Raw genomic sequence first — 25,227 nt, forward strand, 5'->3', positions numbered from 1 at the left:
TTTTTTTAGAACTGGCTTTTCGTGTTTAGTTTGTTGTCCTTCCCCGGCACCTCCGATTAGCACGGTTGGCTACGTACGGTGCGAAAGAAGTTCAACATACATACTACATTATACACTGCTATACACTACACTATACAAGAAGTGGGGGAGGGGAGAGATGCATTGCCTAAACCAGGGGTCGGCAACCTACGGCTCCGGAGCCGCATGCGGCTCTTTACGGGCTGCTTCTTGACGATATGTACGTAGATGCATTGCGGCTCTTGAAATACTGAATTTTGTACCGAATTGGAAAGAAATGGCTCTTCTTGTTATTTTGGTTGCCGACCCCTGGCCTAAACGAATGAAGGAAGATGCTCACTCCCGCACTCCTTGTCTGTCCGTTTGCTTTCTCGGTCCGCTCCCTGTTTTTTTTTAGTTCCAATGCGGCGTCGGGGCAGAGGGCACGGCCCGGGAACATTCATTAGGGCGCGCATTACAGAGAGCACGAGTGGTGGGGGGGGGTTGGGGGGGGGGTTGGGGGGGGGTGGCGGTGCCGGGTGGGTCGAGGCAGGGGAGGGGGCCTCAGCGCCATTTGGCGGGGCGCCCGCTGCCGTGAGCGCATTCAGCCCAAGACGTTGATGGATGATTCAGGTGGTGTCCTTGGGGGATGGCGGAGTGCCGTCGGCCAAATGAGATAACCCGCCACGGAAGACGAGGGCCCCTGCAATCCCTCATCTCGCCTCATGAATATTTAAGGCGGTTCGCGGATTAGATCATCGACAAATTTAACCCACGTCTCTCGTCCTGTCCGTCCTCGACCGTCCGTCGGGGGGGGTGGGGGGGCTGCTTCTCAAATGCTAAACGGTCGCTTGCCCCACCCCACCCACCCCACCCACCTCACCCCCCCACAACACCCACCCCACCTCACCCACCTCACCCCACCCACCCCACCCCACCCACCCCACCCACCCCACCCACCTCAACCCCCCCCACCCCACCCCCGCGCCTTATGCAGGGCGACCGTGCGGGACACTTGGCACGTGACCCCAGTGAACTCTCCAACCCCAAGCGAAGTCGCCGCTCTGCATTGACAAACATTTTTCTCACCCCGCCCCACTTTCGCCCCCCGCCCCGCCCCCGCCCCCGACGACCCCCTTCTTTTATTGCAGCACATCATCTGCACAGCCGTGAAAAAGTGGTACCCAGACCCATCGACCATGAATTGCATCAAGTCTTGCGAGGTGAGGTTCGGATTCCTTCGGCCCAAATAAAGATTACAATTCTGTTCTTTGTGCTGCTGCTGCTGCTCATGATGATGATGAGCCTCAGTACTTACGGTTATACCACAACTCCAAGCCTCAACCATCATCACCGAACGGTTCAGATTTTCTTTTTTAAATCTCTCCTCGTGCTAAGCTTAGATGGGGTAGCATTACGGTTGCAACCTCTGAACTGCACAAGAACCAGGACATATATTGGGAAGAAGACTACCTAACAATATCACAAGAATAATCTAAATCCCCTTCATCATACGGCTGGCAGATTTGGCAAATAACTCATCGCTGTGAGCTTTCCTCCCAAACTAGTCGAGCCTCACTGGAGTTACGCCGAGATCTCCACTCGGCAAAATTCACCTGCAATGTTCGTAAAACCAGCTCAGCATTCAGGTGACGTTCTCCATCCATTAAAGAATCCAAGAAACCCAAGAGACCTCTGTCCGGTGATCATTCCTAGATGGAGTCTAGTTCCAGGGCGTTCTCTTGCACGGCCCCCACCCTCTGGAGTGTCCTCATAATCAATCTTAATATTCCAAATTGACCTTCTGTAGCCATGTGTGTGAAGGCCACGCTGCAGGATCGCCTGTGCCATCATTGGGAATGCTGTAACTAAGCTCCGTTACGTCTGACGTTGTACGTAAGTTCGTGAACATCTGTGACGGGATTTTGTTGACACCGTTTTTGATTTGTACGCAGGCACTGTTTTAGTGTTCATCCTTTGCGCGGTAACTTTTGGCTTGAATTTCTGCGTAAAATATTTTTTTGCTTTTTGGTCTTGCGAGTTTGCGCATTCCCACCCTGCCACGTACTACGACCGCCTCCTGCTGCCGGCGGTGTTTGTGACGAAGCCACTGATCTCAACGGGGCCTTGCCAGCCGAATTGATGAAAGTATTTAAGTCTCAGACGGGAGAACTTGATTGCCAGTGCATCGTCTTGAGTGGTGCATTATTCCACAAACCGACAAAAAAGCGGGGACTTCTAATGTCCCGGGAAGACTTACAGTTTGCCCAGGACAGCAACTACCTCCTGAAAAAGGGTCAATCCTGGGAAAACCTAAATAGTTGGCAAATCCTTAAATAGCATGGAATTGGTGGCCTTGTAAGGGAACGAGGCAAATAGGCAAGAAAAAGTAACATTTTGACAACCTGAAGACGCGTATAATTGATGTTGATGATGATGATAATAATTTAGATGTATTTGTAAGGTGCCTTTCACTAATGACTCATGGCGAATTAATATAAAGAACGCTTAATATTGGGCCGAATGGAGGGAGTTTGAGCCACTATGGCAGAGGACGAAAGAGAGGCATGCTAGGGCACACTCTCCAAAAGTCCCAGTTTTTGTCAGTTGCGTAATATCACACCACATTGCAGTTCATTACTTTGCAGTTTACCATCTCCTCCTTCCCACGATGTGTCCCGTTTTTTTTGTACCTCATAAGGTGGCGAGCCAGCCCCCAGCAACGTTGTCTCTCACCCTCGCAAGTGAAACGCAACGAACCGTCAGCGTCTTTGTTGAGAGTTCCGAGAGCAACTTTCGCTGAGCGCGACTCCGCAATCATTACGCAATGCCCGGGCACTGTAACGTTGCTTAGAGAACAGCCAAAATCGTCACGTGCAGCGTGATATAGTAATTAACCATGGCGAGATGTAATGCAGCCTTGCTGAAATAAGGGCCTTCAACTGCAACTTCTGCTTTGGGTAAAATAATGAAAATCAAATGTGCGGCTCCCTGGGCACGGCCCAGTGAGTTATGTGTTTGAGCAGCAAATTACCCTGTAACCCGTTAGAGTTACAGCCGTATATATTGAATTAAGAACACCCTGACATCGCATCAACGGAGACCGCACGTGAACTGAGTGCGCGATCGCCATTATCCCAACCGACGGCGGCACGGCGGCTGTGAGATCGCTCCGAGGTGAAAACCGAAAGAAAAAAAAGTGAAGAATAAACTTTTTATTGCCAAAAGCCGGGCGCCGTGGAGCAAGTCACTTGATCTGAATGCGCTCGATTGGCAGCGTGTCGTCATTCTCCGCCGGTGACGCTCTACGTCTGAAAGTTAATGTTGTGCTCGGCTTGCCAAAGACGTGCCACAATATCGTTATATCGTGATTACCGTGGCTCGTATACAGTTCTTTTAAAATGATTTTATTGCGAAATAAATTTTAATTGCGAAATAAAATCACTTTGTATTCTCTAAAGCTCAATAATTACGATTCTAAATGATTTTATTTTTATCTTCCCATTAAATGAGTGCTTTGCGCGAATTTTTTTTCGCCCAACATGTTTTGCGGAGTAATTTACGACACAGCAATTATATGACCTCATCGTTTACCGCAGGTAACAATACGATGTTTTTATTTACCGCGTGTAACGGAATACACGTGCATTCTAAGTGTTATGGGTTGTAAAGTTGTGATCCTTAAAACGCCTTCACGGCGGGCTTACGTGAAGTGAACTGCAGCTGAAGAACTTTTAAGTTAATCTTCATAAAATAATGACAATGTTACAAACAGCACGCACGATAATATTTTACGGGCATCTTCTTGGTTCTTTCGGTAAAGTCACGTAGAAGGGAAGTAATAAAATAATAAAATTAAAACATAATAAAATAGTTCTCACGACGTTTCGGCCACAACGCAAGCAGCCGTCCTCAGGTGAAGAATGAAACACCACCAAGCTTGGAGCGTATATTTAAGCTGGGTTGGAGAGGGGAAGAAGAGCGCCTTGACAAACTAATTTGCATATCAAGAGGAATTTAGCATATTTATTGGAAATTCACCTGAGGACGGCTGCTTGCGTTGTGGCCGAAACGTCGTGAGAATTATTTTATTATGTTTTAATTTTATTATTTTATTACTTCCCTTCTACGTGACTTTACCGAAAGAACCAAGAAGATGAATCCCTGCAGTCACGAAAGCTTTAAATCGAAATTTCACGGGCAGTTGACCGCAACCATCAGGCAGTGGAGCCAAGATCAGTGTCGAAAGCCAGGCAAGAGAATAGCGGTGGGGCCTTAATGGCAGTACAGCAAAAACACAAAAACAATTGAAAAGCGCATTTACAAACAGCTACGGTGGTAGGGGAATCCGATATGTTATCTTAACGGGATTTATATTGCGCTTTAACCAAGGTCCAAGGTGCTTTACAGAGAATTAAGAACGGTACAACGTGTGTGAATCAAGACTGTAATTATAATATATTGGGGGGGCACATCCCCCCCCCCCCATATTCAAATATGCTCAAAATGTCCCCCCCAATATATTGCTATAAAATAGATTTCTGTTTATATTAATTGTGGTTATGGTTGTACTTTATTAAGCTCTAATCTCTGCCATTACATACAATGAAACAAAAATAGGTAAAAAAGAAAAAAAGCAATGTAATACAATACACTATTAGACATTATTGTAAAAATAATCCATCCATGTGTTAGTGAATTTTTTTTATTTTAGGCAGGAAATGGCAGGAAATTAGTTTTCAAATTTAGATTTTTTTTCTGGGGGGGGGGGACCCTCAGACCCCCTGTAAGATTTGGTCCCCCCCAATGTTGACTCCATAGCTACGGCCTTTGTGTGAATGTAATGGCGCAGATAAGGTGAATTAAATAGATTAGAGGAATCAACGGGCGAATCTGCGATGCGTGAAGATGGTGAAAGCGAAATTGATGACAGTAAATGATGACTACTGGATTGAATGAATGGGGAATGAGTGATAGCCATATCGTGGATGTCATGATTATCGTCATTTAGTGGAAACGTATATCGTCTGGAATTACATTGAGAGACGGAAAGAGGGAACGCGGTGGAATAGAGAGCATACGCAAGTTTAATTTAATGATATCATTCTGTCAAGAAGGGTTAAGTGGGCTTGTGTGGGATGGTCAAGAATAATGAGGGATTGGTGGAATCAGTCAGACGTGCGAGTGCGCTGTGGGTTGTTACGTCCGGGGATTGCGAGGTTGCGGTGGCTCGGAAAGGCCTCCAATCTAGCTGTGGATTGGGCATGGCTGACGATGATCGCATCGTACAAGAGATGTCACTGCAACCCCGGTTAACAGCCACGTGATGGGTCCACTCTGCAGAAGCATTTTGAAAAATCAGCTACGGAGTTACACTCGACGGATTGCCCAGTAGACAAGTTTTCCTAGAATGTTTTTTTTACTTCTTCCCCACTCGTGTAATTAACCTGTCACGCTAAAGGGTACGCAACAACATGACACTAAGCCGCTGAGACAAATTAAAGAAATCAAAGGCCAAATGCCCTAGAGCTGCTGTGCAAATGAATATCCCTACACCGCATCAGACCTAAGGAAGATTTTTCACAGAGCCAGAACAGAGTGCGCACATTCTTCAGCTGCTTGCTGTGCTGCGTGGTTCATTCTAGGGGTGGAAAGATGTACTCCCCCGGTACATTGGTGAATTTTCGAGATTACTAGCAGCATTCCCATTGAGTAATTAATCATTTTTAGGTTTTTTTCTTATTCTTGGGTCTTTCGGTAAAGTCACGTAGATAGGTTAAAATAAAATAACAAAAAACTACGATGTTTCAATCACAATACTGAAGACGACCGCTTGTGTTGCGATCGAAACGTCGTCGTTTTTTGTTATTTTCTTTCAACCTACCTACGTGACTTTACCGAAAGACCCAAAAAAATATGAATTCCTGTAGCCATGAAAGCCTTAAGTCAAGTTTGTGTTCTTCTTCTTCTTCTAACAATTCTCTGAATTGTAGTGCCCCTGGTGGATGCAAGTCAACGTGACTCCGCTCTCAAAACATTTGCAAGAGCTTTTGGTTGAAGGCAAAATGCTTGCTTAGTGAGAGACGTGGTGTTGCGGAGACTGGGCCCTGTTAGCACGTGCACGTGAGCCATGGGTTGGCTTGCTGAGCACCAGGGCTCAAAGGCACAAAGAGCCATGTGTTGCCACCAACAAACAGCACTCGAAAAAGTTCAAAAGGTGATTTGCTCCTCAAACGGACATCGAGGCAGGCATTGGTGCTCATCTCTTGTTTACAGCTCTGAGTCAGTGGTGGACATTCCACATTCCTATGGCAGAGTCGAGTCTTTTCTGTGGGACAACCACTGCTGACGTGCTCACAAAGTGGTACTTATTTTAATCGGTCGCGGATGACTGATGGGCTGAGTCGACCCGCGGCCTGGGATTTTACGTGGTTGCGTGGACGCACGTTGAACTTGTTTTTGCACCGTACGTAGCCAACCGTGCTAATTGGAGGTTGCATGGAGGACCTCATTGAGGAGTGGCTTGACAATGGGCTGCACATGTACCAATACTGATGCTACTCGCAGCTGACGTCAGCCATGGGACTAAAACTTGGTGCATCAACCGCTGCGCCACCGCTCACCGCTTATGCACAAAGACAAAAGGCACACGCACACACACACACACTCTGCTTTACAGAAGATAAGTGCCAGATGTGGCAAATTCAATGCAATCAATTCTGAATTGCTTAAGCTGCGGACCACTGCCCCAAACAGATAACACAGAGACACACAGAGAGAGACACACACATAGGCACACACATGCTTATGTGTCTGTCTATGTGTCTTCGTGTCTTTGTTTTGTCTCTCTCTCTCAAATTTAGCAATCTTTGGAAGAACGTAATCAGCCAGGTAGGGTGTTGACTGTTATGTTAGCCGACTCTCTGTGTTGTATTGCATTATATTTCTAAGTTTACTAGCTTTGTTTTCTCTTTCATTTGTACCTGATGATGATTGCTTGTGTTGCAATCGAAACGTCGTATGCTATTATTACATTTAGATTTTTTTCTTTCTACGTGACTTCACCGAAAGAACCAAAGAGTAATTCCTGCAGTCACGAAAGCTCCAAATCAAGTCAGATAACAGCATGCTTTTACATTGGTGCCAGCATACAACAAATCACCCAGAATGCACCCGACCTTGTCAGATCTTGGAAGCGAATCGTAGCTGAGCCTGGAGTGCTCGGATGGTTCGACTGTCACGCTACGAAATATGTTAGAGGCTACGGGGCTACGTCATCGCAACAGAGGGCAGGGCAGCAAAATGCATTGTTGTACCGTTCTTCTATGGTCCCACATGCCAGTGATCAGACGACTCTCATGAACGGCCCCACTGATAGAAGTTTCGTAAAGGTTACACTTGCCAATGCTATTATGCAACGACTTGGGCGGTCACAGGAAACGTGGAAGAGTAGGCCACGTGCCCTCTAAAGGGGCTCTCATAGGGGTCTTATTTCAAGCGGAGCGGTGTGTGCAAGAAATCGCAGGCCCGCACTTTGAACATCTGCCTCTATGAGTTGTACACACGCAGCCTGGGTTTAAAGATGCGGATAGCAGAAAAGCACTTACACACACAGAGCTGGTTACAGTGGCTCTCAGTGGCTCAGCGGCAGTTAGAAATCTATCTGCGTTACCCATCAGGGCATCGCACAAAGCCCCATAAACAGGCTTTTAATGCTGCTGCGAGACGTTCTGCAATTTAAATATGCACGCGCCGCGTATAATGCGTGTGTCTGCGCCAGGCGCGCCGCTATTGGTTAATAGGATCAACTCCAGCAAGTCACGTTGACCCGAGATGAAAGCTACAGTACAGCTGTGAGCGATGATGCGGCCAACATTTATTACACGTGCAACTGTGGGGCTGACATGCCAGGGAGCAGCCCATTTTACACACCTGCCAACTTCTCCGGCGGAATACTGTGGGAGTACACACACATCTTTTTAAACAAAAAAAAGTACAACTTAAATCGATGTGGTGCAATGGCTACAATGCTGGACTTGCAATCCAGCGCGGTCGCTGCTTTGATTACATTCTCCCGACGCTGCAGTTTGAAATAACGCTGCAAGTTTGTTCAATACTCCCACCATCCAACACCCACCCCCCTCTCGTCTCTGTCCACCCAGCAGCATGATAATGGGTGACACCACGGTTAAGTCCATCAGCAGGTCGCGTTTGGAGGGGGAAATTCCGGGCATTCCCACCTCGTCCAAGACGTCTGGCTGGCATGGAAGAGTAGGCAAAACATTACCCTCTAAGAGGGTCCGAGCGATGGCCCCCTTCTGCCAGCAGTGGCGTGAGCAAAGCAATTGCAGGGCTCCGCCTTTACCCTTTTGCTTCCCATTTCAACTTCGCAGCAGCATTCTCACGGCGTGCTGTTGAAGTACAATGCCGAGCCGCCGTGAGTCGTGACAACACCTGCGAACTTGGAGCAGGGCATCCCCCTCCCCTCCCAGTAGACTACACGTACTGGATAAAGTTCCAGGAGGACTCATCAATTCGTGAGTGCGTTAGTTGCGGCCTGCGTTCAACCGCAGCTAGAGCTCCGATGTCCTCTTGAACCATTTGTCAATCCACTGCCGGATGAGGGCCTACCCCTGTTGTCGTGCAAGCTAGCGGATGTCGCCTGACCATACCGCACCACATTGCTCGGTATGGGTCGGTAAAAGGGCAAGGGAGCGGACACGTGGAAGCATTGCCGCCTGAACTCTGCTGCCCAACACGTGGCTCCAGAGCTGCCCATGACGACCTGGACATGCTGGTGGTCTCACACAAGCTCCGGCCATGGCTCAAATTCTTTCTGACACCCGAAGAGATGGGGGCAACACTGCACGTGATTTGGCCATTGGCGTAAATGTTCAGGAAGTTCCACACAGACTCCACATCTCAACTGACAGAAGACGGAGTGGGGCCTGCCAACGCGAGCCTGAAACTATCAACACTTAGGGTTGATCGAAGATTTCGAGACAATCTTTTATAGCTTGAAATCAAAAGGGACAATGAGCCACGTCAAGTACGATGTTTTACACCGGTGTACATATGCACACTGTGACTTGGATTTACGCCGTGCGAAAATGCGGCCGAATGTCAAAACGCTGCACAAAAAGTAGGATGTCACTTGGGACCATCCAAAACAGACGGAGATATATGAGTACATCTGCTCTACATTTTGTTTTACATAGAGCGATCAGTCATGGGTATAAGAGAATATAAAAGTGCTGAGCACAGAGCTAGATAAGGGGCAGGGAGTTCCAAATTTCACGGGCAACAGAGGAGAAGGAGTGACCTATTGAGCAGATGTTGACTGAGAGCTTCCAGAGAAGGCTCTGATCATCGGAACGGAGAGCACGCAACCAAAAATGTTACCTGTTAACCAGAGGTAACAGAACAATCCCTGCGGAGAGGAACTCACGTTATGCTCCAAAATACACACGCGAAAGCCATTTCACATATATGAGTACTCAATCAAGGATGTAAGCATCCCAAAACTTATGAAGAACGACACAGGCAGACGGAACAGCTGGTTCATCTGAGCAAAGTTGGTTTTTGCCCACCTGGAGTTGAATGGCCCCATCACTACCACCACCACTAAATCTGGGGGAGTGTTTTCTGCTTTCCCCAGGCGGGCTGGGGGACAAAACTAAGTGCGCTCAACCCTCCGGAGCTCGACATCGAACACCTGCAGCGAACGGCCGAACGCGACCGCTTTAAAATAGCGAAGCCGAAGTTGTATTGAGCACATTCATGAAACCTGGAAAGTTGCGAGCGAAAGCCAACGACGTATCGTGTGACCAACTCTTCAAAAATGTTAAGAGGCAATTATATTGTTGAAATAAAACATTGCTCTCCTAACCCCCCCCCACCCCCTCTCTACCACCGCCCGGACAAAAAAAAATACGAAGTCGCCGGCGAATGTGCGAGCGGGAATTGACAGCGCTACCTCCTGGGAGATGGCGACACGCACGACGACAAGATCGCAGGGCCCGGTGAACCTCCTCGCGCAAGTCTCGTTAACTCGAGGGGCATGTGTGGGGGGGGTGGTGGAAACCACGACGCACAATCGTCGCTCACGGCCGTCCGGCACACACTGACGGACCGGAACGTAGGGCTGGTCGCGCTCTAAGCGAAGCGACACACACAACAACAACAACAACAAACACAAACCTCACTGCAGTTCGCCCTGTTTTTCACAACGTTCAGGACTCCTTCGCGAAGGAGCGTCGCGGGCTCGTGACGAATTTCACGCCGGCGGCAGGCGTGACAATGACACTATGCAACACGATTTTTGTTCCTGGGTAGTGTCATTTTTTAATTGATTATGCCTCAAAGGTATAGAAAATGGCTATTGTTCCCCACAAACGTTGCTTTTGTGACCAGGACTTTACGTGAAGGAATGGCACAAATGCACACGTTTTCTCATTGAAAGTAGGTCAATTTCAAAATATCACTGTCCTGGTCACAAAAGCAAAGTTTGTGGGGAATAAAAGTAATTTTCTGTTCTTTTGAGGCATAAGCAATTAGGAAATAACACGTCCCAGGAACGAAAAAAACATTAAATGCGTTACACAGTGTTATCAATGGAGTGGATTACTAACTTTGCTTTTGTGTCATGCTCACAAAAGCAAAGTTTTACTACCGAGGAACAAAAAACATTTTTTGCTACACACTGTTATTTGCCGAAAGTGTGTGCGTCTTCGCGCTGGGGGTGGTGGGGGGGGCGAAAGGTCACCAAACCAAATACGAAGTCAAGGGGAGAAAAAAACTCTCCCGGTGGAAAACATAAAACACGCTCCCCTAGACGCTTGAAGCCTGCACAGCAACGCACTTCGCAGTCCGTCACTGGGCGCGAGGGAGCCAGTGTTTACCGTGAGATTTGTATCACAACACGAGGGAGTTGAGCATTTTCAATTGGTACCTTTGAATGAAAACCGTATTCATTACAGCCTTCTGCACGTGTTCTTCCATTGCACACTCGTGTAGAAATTGTTTGTGCATATCCGATCGCCCTACGCGCGTGCCAAATAATGTCAGAGCACTCTGGTGTTCATCTGTCCACGCTGTTGGTCAGTGGATGTTGACCGTGGCCAGGAATCGGATTTGTGTCATCGTGTTCAGAGTTGCAGTACGCTAACCGCTGCATCGCCACCACCACAGCCGCCACCACCGCCGCCACCTTTCCCTTATATTTTCGTAACGTTACATTTCCATCACGATATATTGATGATTTATAGTTACTACTGTTGACGAGAAAGCTGTGCTCAAGACTTGCCATATTTTGTATGTAGTGTTCCACATGTGAGCCGAGGTAGTAAAATGTCGCTCTTAAAAATCACGAACGCAGCTCGCCCATAAAAATGAGCTCACCGCGCTTGTTGAACCCCCATTCGGAATGGTGAAATGTCACGCACAACGTGATGATGCTACGCATCGGTGTGCTGCAGCACACCGACGCGTAGCAGAACGGCCGAACATTGCCTGACAGGGCCACGAGTTTGCGTGCTTTTAATGTCAAAAGACAATCGGGGCGACGGATCTGGTTCCAGATCGCTGACGCTATGACCGAAAATCATGCGTGCCTCTCTCGAGCTTCAGCGAGGGGGCCTTCAGTTGGGACCAATCGTTCCCCCCTTAATATTTCATTTCGTTGCCAAAACTCAACCGTGCTGCCCCCGAGTGGCCGGGCTCTTTCATCTGACGGCGATTTAGCCCCCCCCCCCCAGCGCTAAGATTACGATTGAAAAGGGGGGCTCATCCTTCCGTGCCCCTCACCCACCACCCCTCCCCCCCTCTCTCTTCTCTCCCGAGTTGTACGCGCTCCCTTGCCCGGTCGTGTTTGTTGTTGTTGTTTTTGCGCGAGCCCCTCGACTGGGCACTTAGGGGTTGCGAGTTCAAACGATTTGACGTGTAGTGGTTGCGCTTTTCCAAGTGGTCTTCACGTAACCGCCTCTGTTATTGCCAATGCGCTGTTGGGTGAAGGGGGGTGGGGCTCCCCCATGCCTGGCTAGCCGCCGGGAGGGGTTATGTTCTCTAAGCAGAGACTCCTCTACTTACGAACGAGTTAGGTTCGTAAGTCCCAACTTTTCTCCCGTGGATTCAAAACATGCACAGCATGTACTCTGAACACGGGGAATGGCTTTCAAAGTTGTATAATCTCATGTAGATGTAGATGCCACTGGTTCTTCTTACTACCACCTTCAACACGTTCACCGCTCTTACGCTTCTGAGACACGATGGGGGTTGATAATGTTCGTGAAATGCACAGAAAACGTCGTAGTGAGCCGCACGGCGGGGAAGGCTCGGTGACAACAACGGAGAACCACCGCCGTCTATTACGCGCGGCGGTTGAACTTACGACTCTGGATCCAAACAGGCAACTGGACATACGGACATGTTTGTTGGTATCTTTTAAAGTTCCTAAGTAGAATGTTCGTAAGTCGAGGAGGCCCCATACCTCATAGTACTGGTCAGTCCGAGTTAGTGAAGGTGCAGGGAGCAGCAGAATAGCAATTAATTTTGCTGCACTGTCCTCTGCTGACTGCGATACCTATTGCACACGTCTTATAAGCACGGCGGTCACCCAAGCTAGCACGATCGAGGCTCTTCAGGAGCCGTGCCTAATTCAGTGCAATTTAAAGGGCGAATCGATGCGTGGCCTTGTTTTAGATGCTCATTATGAACTTGACGAAATAAAGGACATTTAACTGGACGTGTCAAAATGTGGCGCAGCAAATTCCGTTGCTTGCATTTCACTTCTACGTTCCACCGTCCTTATCTACGCGGCCCACCCCTCCAACTCCCGCCGCCTTCGCCAAACTGCACTGACCATTGTGGCGAAGTATGGTTGGATTATCCCCTTCGCCCGCACTGTGTTGGGAGGCCCTTATCCAGCCGCTGTATTTCATAGACTATTTAAGATTTAACATTTCATTAGCTGTTCCCATTTGAGCAGCTAGCTGACCATCGAACAAAGACGGTCACTGCATCGCGCACTTTCAGATGTGCTTCTGCGGCCGTCTGGAACGCTCTTCCTTCCGATATTAGGAAGCCCACTGGAGCTGTGCCCTTTTAAATCATCTACATTGAAAACTCATTTTTTCAGAGCAGTTTTTTTGTGTTTAGTTTGTTGTCCTTCCCCCGCACTTCTGATTATCGTGGTTGGATACATACGGTGCGAGTTCAACATCCATACATGGGATGAAAATATAAGCAAAAAACATTTTGTTTCTAATTGGCCAAGTCGGCATGCAACAAGTAAATTCTGTTATTGTTCTTCACTTATCCTGAAGTCTGCCCTGAATTTGAAGCCGTACTACTGTAGTTTTTAGATCATTTTACAAGGTGTTCAACTGTAGCTTCTGGTACTGGTCCAGTAACCACAATAAAGGTGAATACATTGACTCGCTCTAACCTATAGCATATTAGTGTTTAAACCAGAAGTCTCACCAAATGTATGACGTTCAACATATGCACGAGATAATAATAATGAAAAAGATTTGCCTGTGCAATTTCATGCTGCCATATGAAAGAATAAGCGTGAAGTTGCGTCGTTTCTGATGCATTCGCTCATTATATTTTCAGGATACCTTTAAAGGGGATGGCTGGTGTGATCCTCATAATAACCGGGCCTACTGCCAGTACGATCGCGGAGACTGCTGTGCCTCTACTGCCAATGCCAAAGAGGTAAATACCATTCTGCCAAACACACACACACACACAGGTAAAAAATAATTGCGTAATAGAGGTTTTTTGGGTTAGCATGCATAAATATAAATGTGTCTTTAAACACGCCACCACCCGACAAAGTCAATTAATAAGGTAAAAAATTTTAATTAATAAAAGTAAAATAAAAATACCTACGTGACTTTACCGAAAAAACCTAGGAATATGAATCCTTGCAGTCACGAAAGCTTCAAATCTAGAATCAATTAGTAAGGTTTGTCATGTAAACAAAACATGCCAATTTCTTATTAGTACAGCACTGCCGTGTGTCGGAGAGTAAATCTACAACATTTACAATTCAACCAGCATCATCAGGCGGACAGCCAAAGTTGTGGAGAAATCCTCCTCCTGTTTCGACAAGGAACTAACCCAAAAACCTCTGTTGTGGATAATATTGGTCGCACACAACCGATCATGCATGTGCATCCGTGAAAACACGCAAATACAGAATCCACCGTTGAACCACGTAGCCTTTTGGTTTGGGACTGGTGCTGTTGGTGAGTACCTGTTAAGGCTGCCAAAGCGGTCGTGTGGCACTGATGAGTGTACACTACACCAGGTGCTCAATTGAGGCTGGGTTGAACACGCACTGCAGCTTAGAATTGAACCCAGGTCAAAATGGATCATACTACAGTGTATGAACCACTGCATCAGCACTGCACTCATAACACGGAAATATATCACTCGTCTAGCAGTGGGATTTCTTGAATCGAATTGTAGCCATGATTTGCATACATTCAACATCTAACCTCTGGCAGGGTGGGGGGGGGGGTGTATCAGTGCTTATCGCACTGATACACCACTTAACATTATTACATTTGTTCAGAAAATATTTTGAAAGGTATTGCAGTGCCAGCTCTATCCACAAAGGTACGCCCATTTATGACTTGGTATTGGGATGCTGTTAAGTTTGTTTTAGTGGACTTGCAGGATGAGAAAATTGCCTTCGTGTTACTTAATTGAGCAAAACCACAAGGCAACATCGCCCCCACTGGCAGCCGACTCTACCCGTCCATGCAAGTTGCTCGTTCCTTACCGATCGCCTCGCGCTCTAAGAACGGCGCAAATACCAAACGCCCTCAGTGGTTTGATTTGAACTTGACGAGTGGTATTGTTGGATAGACGGCCACACATGGACAGACGTAACATTTAGTGGCCTATATACTCCATAAAAAAAAAACACAATCACAATTTTCTCCCCTTTAGCCATAGTGACGTCGAGACTCGGAGCAAGTTTTGTTCAAAAACTATGGCACTGTTCTGTTTTTTTGGGGGGTTTTGGCTGGCAAGCACACCAAGCATTGTGGTCATTGCCAGTGCTGGCATTGACCTCATCAGACCAGCGACTCATTGTGTGTTGGATCAACCTGCCAAGCTCAGATAATTGGCAGTTACTGTAGCAAGCATGGCCAGGAATCGAACGAGGGTCACCGAGATCATAACACGGTGCACTAACTGATGTGTCATCTCACGAAGACAAAGTTCCCCGATAGAGCCTACGCAGGCCCTTTGGGGCAAGTGCTGTTCGTGAAGCACCTATAAAGGCCGGAACGGCACGTGCGACGGAGGTGCGTTGCAAGCACGAGGCCCGGCCGTCTTTGTCTCCTCCTTGCTAATGATTACACATCGCGGCAGGTACTCACTCAAAACGGAGTCAAGCTAGGGGAGGCCCAGGGGCCGGTTCAGATAACGACCGCTGGTGTTAGCCACGTAGCGGAATTAAACGCAGGCCGCCGGGTTTTGGAAGCGCGGTGCACTAACACGTCGCGCTGATGCCCCATGCACCACGTCATTTCGCACACGCAGGCACACGGACACCGCAGATGAAATAGCTTGCACTGTAAATATACAAAAAAAACTGCACACGCCTATGTTTCGATGGATGTCAATACTCCATTAGAGCAATTGTCGGCAGAAGAGTCCGTTTCAGATGACTGCTAGATAAATTACGGGCCATCAACCCTAATTTGGCCTAATGGGGTTCCAAACTGCTTATGTGGGGTGATGGGGGTTGATTGCGGGGTCGAGTTCCGCTTGTCCAATTCGTCAGCTGCGTTAATATAGCACGCTGTGCATGCATAACCACACCTGTCTCGCGAACATTTACAACTCTCCATCGCAAACACCGCGACGCAATGCGCATATCCAATCGAAGTTTTACCCTCGTTCGATTTGCAGCCACGTACAAACATTTTCTGATTGTCTCTCATAGCCATGTTCTAAAAAAAAAAAAATTGGGGGGTTGGGGGAAAGGTGGGTGTTGCTTAGACATATCTAAACATTTTGGGGGTTGTCTCTTAGCCCATGCGAAAACATTTTGGGGGCTGCCCAGACTCCCGTGACATCCACGGGTAGGTGGCTCCTGGGATGGCGGTGTTGGGTCGAACACAAGTGCGTATTGTGGGCCGCGCCGCTCCTGACTGACTCACGCGGCAGCAAAAAAAACAGCAACGGCATTTTTTTAAGCGCAGCTCCCGGTCTTGGCCGAGGTGATTTTCCAAAACATTACAACACATTCACAGGTAACGGCTGTGCGCCGCCGTGCGCCAACAAGCGACGCGTGTAAGGCACGAGGCGCGATTCGGCGCGGGGGGGAGGGGTGTAGGAGGAGGGGGGGGGGTGGCGGAAAAAAAAGCGAATTCATTGGCAAGGCTGCATTCGTGTAAGTTTAACGGTGAGCATGGGATTAACTTTTTTTTCAAGTTGATTTTGACCCCCCCCCCCCCCCACAATGTGTTGTTGTGTTCATGGGCAAAAGGTATGCGTCTTGCTTACCTTACCGTTGCGTGCTATTCACGTACAAAGAATCGACACGTGTTGATCTGATTTGAATGGCGCAAACACAAACAATTAACGCTAAAAGGTGGTTGTCTCAAATTTAGCTTGTAGACGAAACGCACGCCGTGAGGCATAATTGCACGTCGATTCATCGATACATATTGATTCACAAGCTCACGGTAATGTTTTTTGTTTTGTATTTCCGTGTTGTTTTTAATGGGTTAATGTGACCTCTACAGGTCACGAGTGACCGCTACATTAGATAAAAAGTAGTTTTTTTCTCTTCTGACTATTGATTCTCGAACCAAATCCGACCTCGAATTGAGACCATTCGTTTAAATGTCCCGCAAGTACATTCTTACACCTCTGCTAGTCGCACTGCACACGGACATTATTGTATAAAGCAGAATGTCGCACGTCTGCCCCGAAATCAATTAACCATCCACACACGCAGTGCAATATGTTTTGGCACGGTGTAACTGTAATCTTTCTTTTGAAGTTCACATATCTTCTTACCTTGTCACGTATCCGCCCTATACCTTGTTCCCAGGGCAATTATATCATTCAAAAGTTAAATTGTACAGTTGTTTGTGTCTTCATCGATCGCTTTCATACTCCGCTGTATTTCATGTTCAGTCATTTTTTGTTGTAATTATACCGTGCAATATTAAAATCATGAATACAATTTCAATCGCATTCACGTAACCTGAAACCATATTCTTTGGGTCTTTCGGTAAAGTCACGTAGATACCAAGATGTCTTATTTTATTATCACTCGGTGAATTAACATTTCTTTGGCATCAACGGCTCACCAACCATTCAACAATTATGATACATTCTACATCCCTGCATTTAATAACAGCAACTTCACGGCTCTCCGGCGTGTTTTCAGATTGCAGCGCCTGTCGCTCTGCGCGATGTCCGACGTTTCTCGTCACGTGCCCCACCGGGACACGCACAAGCTAAACGTCGGACATCACGCCGAAAATGTTGTTAACGGGGCGCGACCCGAAATAAACACGCCGGAGGGCCACGAAAAAAACCCAACGCAGGCAGCCGGACTTTTTTGTTGTTAAGAGTTACGAGAAAATAATCGTTGTCAAGGAGGCCACACAAAGGCTCAACCAGACAGCCTTTGAAAGCACGTGCTGTTCTTTCCACTTGCGGAATATTCCATGGCACGTATCACTCACCTCCAGTGCAATTCCCACACCTTGGCAGAACTGAGGCTCTTATTGTAGGCTCCTTGCGAAACCACGTGCACATTTCTCGTAGCTATAACCGCCATGTGTTCAAACATGGAAAAGCAGGAGTGGCGTTTTGCTGGAGGGTTGGTCGTGGCAACAAGTTAACAATTCTCGCATTCAAAGGTAGCAATTAGACGCATTTAGTATCTACAATCTAACCATAGTATCTAACCAAAGTTAGCAATTTGATGCAATTATTGTAGTATCAATCGGATAAACTGGATTTTGAAAACCGTTCTTCAACTTCAACCGCTGTGAGCTGAAACTATTATAATCGGCGCCTTGTTAAACGCTTGTAAGTTCGTGACAAATTAATTTGGTTGGCCTTGTCGGGTGGTGGAGGGTCCTGTAAACGACACAATCATTACGTGGCTGGACCCAAAGGTAAATAATTAATCGTTAGCAGTGGTGTGATTTTGAAGAATGGTAAATCGTAAATTCGTACACACATACGTCTTGAAACATGTGTATGTATGACGTGATCATAAGAAATTCGATTTTAATTAAATGGTTCAGTGCGTTGTCACGTGCCTACTTGTCTGTCATATACAGCCTTGGAAAGTGACTGATGTGTGCAATTTTCTACACCAGGATTTGCACTCCAACCCTCTGCACCTACCAGTTCGCACACAGGTACAGTTAACGTTGACCGATCAACGTCCATCGTGATGAAAAAAAAATCACCAGGTCACTTGATTTCAAATTATCAAATGTTGTGGGATTTATCTCAGACACACAACGCCAGTGTGCTGAGGCATTGATACAATTGGCGAGTTTATTTTTAATTGACGGCTTGATTTATCTGCTTGGTTGTGTCGGGTGGAGGGTGGTGTACGACACACATTGGCATTGTACTTACGTGGTGATCTGACCTAGACATCTATTATAAATAATTTTTTCGATGTTTTGGGGGAAAAAAATATGTTGTACTTGCACATTAGCAGATTAAAGGTACAATACATCTCTTAAAACGGGCAATGCATCATGTACATTCAATTGTTTGTGTCTTTTCCCCCCATCCCCATTGTATTACAATTGTTACGTCAGTTTCATGTGATGAGACAAAGTGCTTGTTTGCCATTCTTGCAGAGCATTGCATCACCTCATGGTAGTAAGTGACCCACAGAACTAGATGTTACAGAAGTATATTTGAGATCCATTCAAGTGACTATTTTATCCATACACTTTCCTCCTAGCCCTGTTACAGATAAATGCTTGTTGCACGGCATGCAACCGGTATTATACATATATACAAATTCTTAGAGCTGGAACGCATGTAAATTAAATGAAAAAAGTACGTTTATTATTACGATGTTTTTTGTGCAGTCATCTGTGACCAGTCTGAGACCATCAACTCACGACACTTGAGAACCTGGAATCATCATAGACCGCCAAAGCCTCGATTAGAACCACCCAGGATCTCTGCCACCAGGGTAGCATGTCTATTTAAATGGTGGAGCAGTTCTTTTTTTTATCACAGTAATTTAAAGTAGAGCTGAGCCCATTTCGAAATTCTCATTGACTCACTTTACTTTAGCTGAATACTAGGACCCCTTTTTAAATGTTGCCCCCCCCCCCACATCCTGCCTCTCCGAAGGCAGGAAACCCCCTTACAAGCCTGACACGGCTGATGATGCCGATGGGGTCACGGAGACCCCGCCTATCGCCTCCCGTCCAGCGGCACACGTGGAGAATAACGCCTGTCCCCCCCCCCCCCCCACAGCTATTTTAGTATTATCCGATTAGGCGCATGCTCGAGCCGACATTCGGCAGGGGGTAATCGATATATTTTATTCATCGGATATCTCGTAGCTTTTTGGAATGTGCCAGCAAGCGACAAGCTCGCCCGTCGCGATGCGCTCCCTTTGACCACGTTGGGGGATGTGCCTCGCGGAGCCGGGCGTAACAAAAAAAAACATTGGGGGGGGGGGGGGGGCCTGCTCCGATCGCCCCGTTGTGACATTCCACATGGATGCAGCAGACGTACTTCGGGGCGCATTAGCCGGGGGGGGGGGGGGAGCGGGGGGGGTGGACGGTATCCAGCAGCAGCAGAAAAAAATACATCGCTCATACCTTCTCTTTGTGGCAGCGACGACGGCCGAGGTTGAATGAAAAGGGCCAATTCATGGGGCTGCGGAGTGCCCGGACGAGAGAGTGGCCAAACGAAAACGTTTTCTCGGCCCAATGCCATAACGCCGCCCCTCTTTGCTCCAGTTCACAAGGCGCAGCCGTGCAATCGCTTGCTCACGCCGCTGCTGGCCGCCGAAGGACCGCCCACAGCGTCGAAATCTTAATAGGTTTTTTTTTGTCGACGTCTCTTTTTAGCGCTAGCCACGTGCCATTGGAGGCGGGTGTAACCCACACTTTACCCCTCACAACCCGCCGATCGACTAACTGGAGTACCCATTTGCACTGCCCTGTGGACTAGAGGCGGTGAGGGGTGGGGGGGGGCGTTTGGGGTGACTTAAGAAACTTGCTGCCATTGCTTCAACCACCGTGCTGGAAGATGGAATCAAGCCAGCGAGCTCCAAATTACAAGTCCGGCGTGCTAACCATTACGCCACGGTAGCAACATCCCTCCCTATCGCAAGAGTTCCAGAAATAGGCAGCTGAGGAATTGCCCCTGGATTATTCTTAGCACCATATTCTGTTAGTCTTCGATGTTTGCTGTGAGAAGCCGGGAGGGGGGGAGCGACTGTTTTTTGCGAGCAGCGTGGGAGCTGTGTGGTAGAGACAAGCTGTAAAAACCTTCGCCGGGTGCTTCCATCCGATTCGGATTTTGGGAACAACCGACGATTTTTCAAGTTGTACTCAAACAGATATTTAAGCGCCCGTGAGATTATAAACCATGAGAGAGGAGTTTCAAGTGTTCAGTAAATATGAGATTCACCTTCTGCGGAATATTTTAAAAAGCTCGTTTGTGGCTGTGTAAAATTATACGGCCAAAAGCAGCTTTCTGCTAATGTTAGAAAATATTGCAAGAGTGCTTGTCCGATTAAAAATCTGATCCTTGTCGTAGGTATATGGAATTACCACCACTAGTTTAGAGCTAGAAACAAGAAGAAGAATCCCATCCAAGCAGGAAATCGCGATGACTTTTGTTGATTATGCAATAATTGGTCATCTTTCCTATTATTGGTAAAGGGAACCCCAGCATTTTCTTTGTTTATCTCAGTTGCTGAGCACAGGCCCAAAGACGCGCAGAACACCAAGCAGCGAATACGTTCCTGGAGTTGAGAAAGATTGTAAGATCTTGGAACAACAGACGACGGGAGGGAATTCCAACGTCGCGCGTTGCAAAGCAGAGTCGTGTTGTGATCTGCAGTATTGGTGGCCAAACACGGTGCAGATGAATCGATGTGAAACGGTCAGTCTGGTAGACCGAATCCTCAACATGAGTTGAGGAGTAAACCGAGTTCATTGGAGCAGCAACCGTGGCAGTAGCGACAGCAGACTGGCATTGGCGGTGACCCGACCGCCAGTGAGTAGAGTGGTGACTGGTCTGAATCAGTGAGTCCCTGGACCATCGTTCGACCCTGACTTTACTTCGAATGTAAAATTATGGGGGGGGGGGGAGGTGGGTGACCTGTAAATGTGGCAATCAAATCTAACTGTTGCGTTTTTGTTTCGCTTGGCCCTGCAGGTGATCCCATTCGGACAGCCATGTGACTTCCAAGGCGAGTGCGCTTGCCGGGATCCAGAGGCGAGGGAGAACCGGCATCGGATAGGAGACCTCCGCTTGCCACCGCATCTTTAGAGGTCGCCAACGTACAACAAAAAAACCCGCCGCGAAATGACACGGGATATTCCGCAGGAAGCGATAACAATTCAAGTAACATTAATGGTGTCATAAAAAAAAACTAAAAACAACCTTAAAAATTGACGGTCATGCTCAACAAAGATGTTTCGACACAAACTCGGCGCCTTCATTGTAAGGCCCGGCTGCAGCCGATCAGTGTCCGCCGCGTTTGCAAAACGCGCTTCTTGTTGCGCATACCACGAGAGGAAATAGCTAATTTCTTCGTCCGCAGTGTGTGTGTGTGTGCGCGCGTGTACATGCGTACGCGTTGTGCACTTGTCTAAGTTGAGGGCGTTTTTACGAATTCCTGGCAAGGCGAGTTACTGTAGCCGGCAAATTAAAAGTCGCATTAGAACCCCTCCGATTGCTGCTGCCATTCTACACGCAGCTACCAATTTGGCACTGGAGCAACGCATTGCGGAGCGAGCTCAAAGTTGCTGCAGCGTGGCAATCATCGGCTCTCGGAAGAGTTTTCGATTCACTCACGGCGGCGGTAATGAGTGAGCAAGTGAAAAAAGATGACCCATGACGGAATATCAAAACGCGACGAACGAGCGAGGCCAATGAACGTGTCGAGAGATTCTCTCGAACAATCTGTCGCATTCCAAACCTTATTAATCGGTCCTCTTTTATTAAATTAATTCAAGAACCCCAACAAAAACACAGAGGTGACGAAGATGAGCGCTCACTTAATTACAATTACTTCCGCCCGGGTATCAGTCGCCAACAGTGGAGAGTACGAAACGTCGTTTTAGTCGGGTGCGCGCGAAGGATAAACCGACTGAAGTTTTTATCGCTCGTTTGCTCCAAGGGGCGATCCAGCCCTCGGCGGGTATGTGGAGCTCTTGTTGTTGGGACGTTAAACATCGAGAAAATTAAGTTACGATAGCTCATTGGGTTTGCAAACTCATCGCCGAGCACCACGAAGGCATTTTGGAAACTACTTTACTGACCTCTGAATTTCCTCCACTTTCTGATTTTGCACTGTTGTCACCCAGTGAAAATGCATGCAAGCAAGAGCGTGTTACTGCTATAACGATACGTACGTTGAACTATTTAAACGACGCGGTTTTTAATTTTACATGTTAATTTATGTTACGTTACGTTAGATCTTCGGCAAGATGTATAGCTTCCCCCTCTCCCTCCTCACCTCTGTCGACCCGGCAGTAGAGATGGGGTACAGCACAGCGAGTCGATAGGGAGGTCACGTGCCGTGGGGTAAAGTGTGGCTGCTCTCGCGCTCTTAAAATACGTCCGGACAGTGTGGAAGAGTAGGCCAAGCACCCTCGAGGGGCTCTCAAGCGACTCCCCTCAAGCGGAGGCCCTTCCGCCGGCGGCGGTGTGAGCGAGTAATTGCAGGGCTGCCACCTTTTACCTGACATGTTGTGGGGGTTAAAAGTGCAGCATTTAACGTAAGGCGCTGTGGTGTGCTGCACTGAACCGTGATGGGAGGGGACAGGGCACGAGTGGAAAATGTGTGGTTTTTTGTTTACGACTAATCGGAACTCCAAAAATTCTATCAAGGTTGTAGATGCAAAATAACAAGAGAGGCATAAAAAAAAGATCACTTATTACATTCGCGTTTTATCGTCTAAAACTATTTTGGCAAAGGGCACCCGCCAAACGTATTAACTCACCAAAGAAGTGTGTACTTTGAAAATAATACCTATGGTATATTAAATGTACAATGTCTGAAACTGATTTATTATAAATCGTCCCTTATGGAAAACCCAGGGTGCAAGCATGAGCGCAGTGATTAATGCCCAATGCTGTGAACCCAGAAGGACCGAGTTAAATTCCCAGCGAGGGCTAACATCTGTGGTGAGTGATATCACCCTGGTTCAGCAAATCCGCACTGACCAGCGTGGTGAAGTATACTGAACGTAGGAACCTCTCGAAAAGCAGTCGTGGGACTCATTGGCAGAAGGTGTTATTAATAGTTTTGAAATAAATTACATGGATGGGTGTTGGTGGTGGGGAAGTAGTGGCACAGCGATTTGGTGCACTCCGCGATGAACCTCGCGACCCCAAATGCACCCAAATGCAATTGCGGTCCGGGCCATGGCTGAGACATCAGTGGTCGAGCGATGACCCCCCCCCCCTCGACTGACCAGCGTGGTGAAGTATGGTCAAACAACCCCCAAAAAGACGACGCAGCTTTGCGTAGACCGTCCAGCGGTGAATTGACTTAGGCGCTGAAAACGATTATTAAATTATTACTCACATTATGGAAAATTCACAAACCGCTGGGTACGCCATGAGCACAGACTAACTTGGGGTTTCACGTACCATCGCAGGCAATTGACAGTTCACTGCAAGAAAGTGATGCATTGAAGAAACGTGTAAACTAAAGGAAACAAGTAACACAGTCCAGCCGGATTGCCATGACTACCCAACAACGTATGGCCGGAGGCCACACAGCGGAGTAATATCTATGGCTTTGATCACGAGAGAAAAGTTGACCGAGAAGGGCATGAGCTTTTCACCTCGTTGGCACCGTGACATGCCCACTGGGCGTCAAAAGCAGTGGCCACCACCGACTCTGGTTACACAAAGAAAAAGATCCCCCGTATAGCCTTACCAGACTGCAGGGGCAAGTGCTGTTAGCGAGTACCTATGAAGGCTGGAACGGCACACGAGGGGGTGGGTGGCCAGCACCACGCTCGACCGCCTTTGTCTCCCCAGTGACGATGTTTACACACCGCGCCAGGTACTCATTTGAGACTGAGTCGACCTAGGAGAGGCCTAGGACCGGTTCAGATAATCGCCACTGGTGTTGGCCGTGAACGGGAATTGAACCCAGGTGGCCGGGTTCATAGCGCAGCGCGCTAACCGCTACACCACCGCTCGACACACACACACACGTGCATGCACACACAAAGAAATCCTTTTAACCGTGGTTTAGATGAGTTTGTGTCGATATCCCGTCAACTGCTACAAGTTTCCTTACGCATACCACGACATATACGCGAAAGCATCGGCACGCGCGCACATGCGTGTGCATTCTCAACAGACGAATCATTTTACGTGGGGTTTCAAACCTTCTTTGAGTCATCAGCAGCACGGGTGCAGCTGTGCTCTTTTCGCCGGCCAAAAAACAAAAAAAAAGTTTCAAAAATACCTCCGTACATACGAAATTTATTTCTTTGCAAGGTGATGACCTGAAATGCAGTGGACGTTCACCACTAATATGGAAAACATTACATGCATCTGCATTCTATAAGTTGGATACAAAGACAAAGAGCCCCAGTATAGCCTCAATATATGTTTGGGGCAAGTGCCGTTAGCGAGCACCTATTAAGAATGGCACGTCACACAAGGGGGTGGTTGGCCAGCACCACGCCAGGCCGTCTTTGTCTCCCCAGTGGCAATGCTTTTACACACCGCACGAGGTACTCATTTGAGGCTGAGTCGACCTAGGGGAGGCCCAAGACCTGTGTTGGTAGCCGTGAGCGGAAATTGAACTTGGGTCGCCGGTTTCGTAGCACAGCGTGCGAACCGCCACACACACTGTGGCTGCCCCCAAATGGGCCAGCACTGCCACTGCACACCCGCAAAACCCCACGGAATTCTCACGCAAAACTCCGGCACACTCGGGCACACTCGTGTACACTCGCGCGCACTCGCGCACGGACGGATGGACGGACACAC

At 47.8% G+C, this 25,227-nt stretch overlaps 1 protein-coding gene across 1 annotated transcript in view; it reads left to right on the plus strand.

Moving 5' to 3' along the window:
• The window catches only part of LOC144948384 (pappalysin-1-like), a 116,436-nt gene extending 94,798 nt beyond the window's left edge, over positions 1-21,638 (plus strand). Inside the window, exons 21-23 of the mRNA XM_078877807.1 lie at positions 1,149-1,220; positions 13,612-13,713; positions 21,421-21,638. Coding sequence (XP_078733933.1) covers positions 1,149-1,220; positions 13,612-13,713; positions 21,421-21,534 — 288 coding nt within the window. The 3' untranslated portion in view covers positions 21,535-21,638. The remainder of the gene's footprint in view (positions 1-1,148; positions 1,221-13,611; positions 13,714-21,420) is intronic.
• The last annotated feature ends 3,589 nt before the right edge of the window (positions 21,639-25,227 follow it).

The sequence above is a fragment of the Lampetra fluviatilis genome, chromosome 49, assembly GCF_964198595.1.
Source record: "Lampetra fluviatilis chromosome 49, kcLamFluv1.1, whole genome shotgun sequence".
NCBI classification, from domain to species: Eukaryota; Metazoa; Chordata; class Hyperoartia; order Petromyzontiformes; family Petromyzontidae; genus Lampetra; species Lampetra fluviatilis.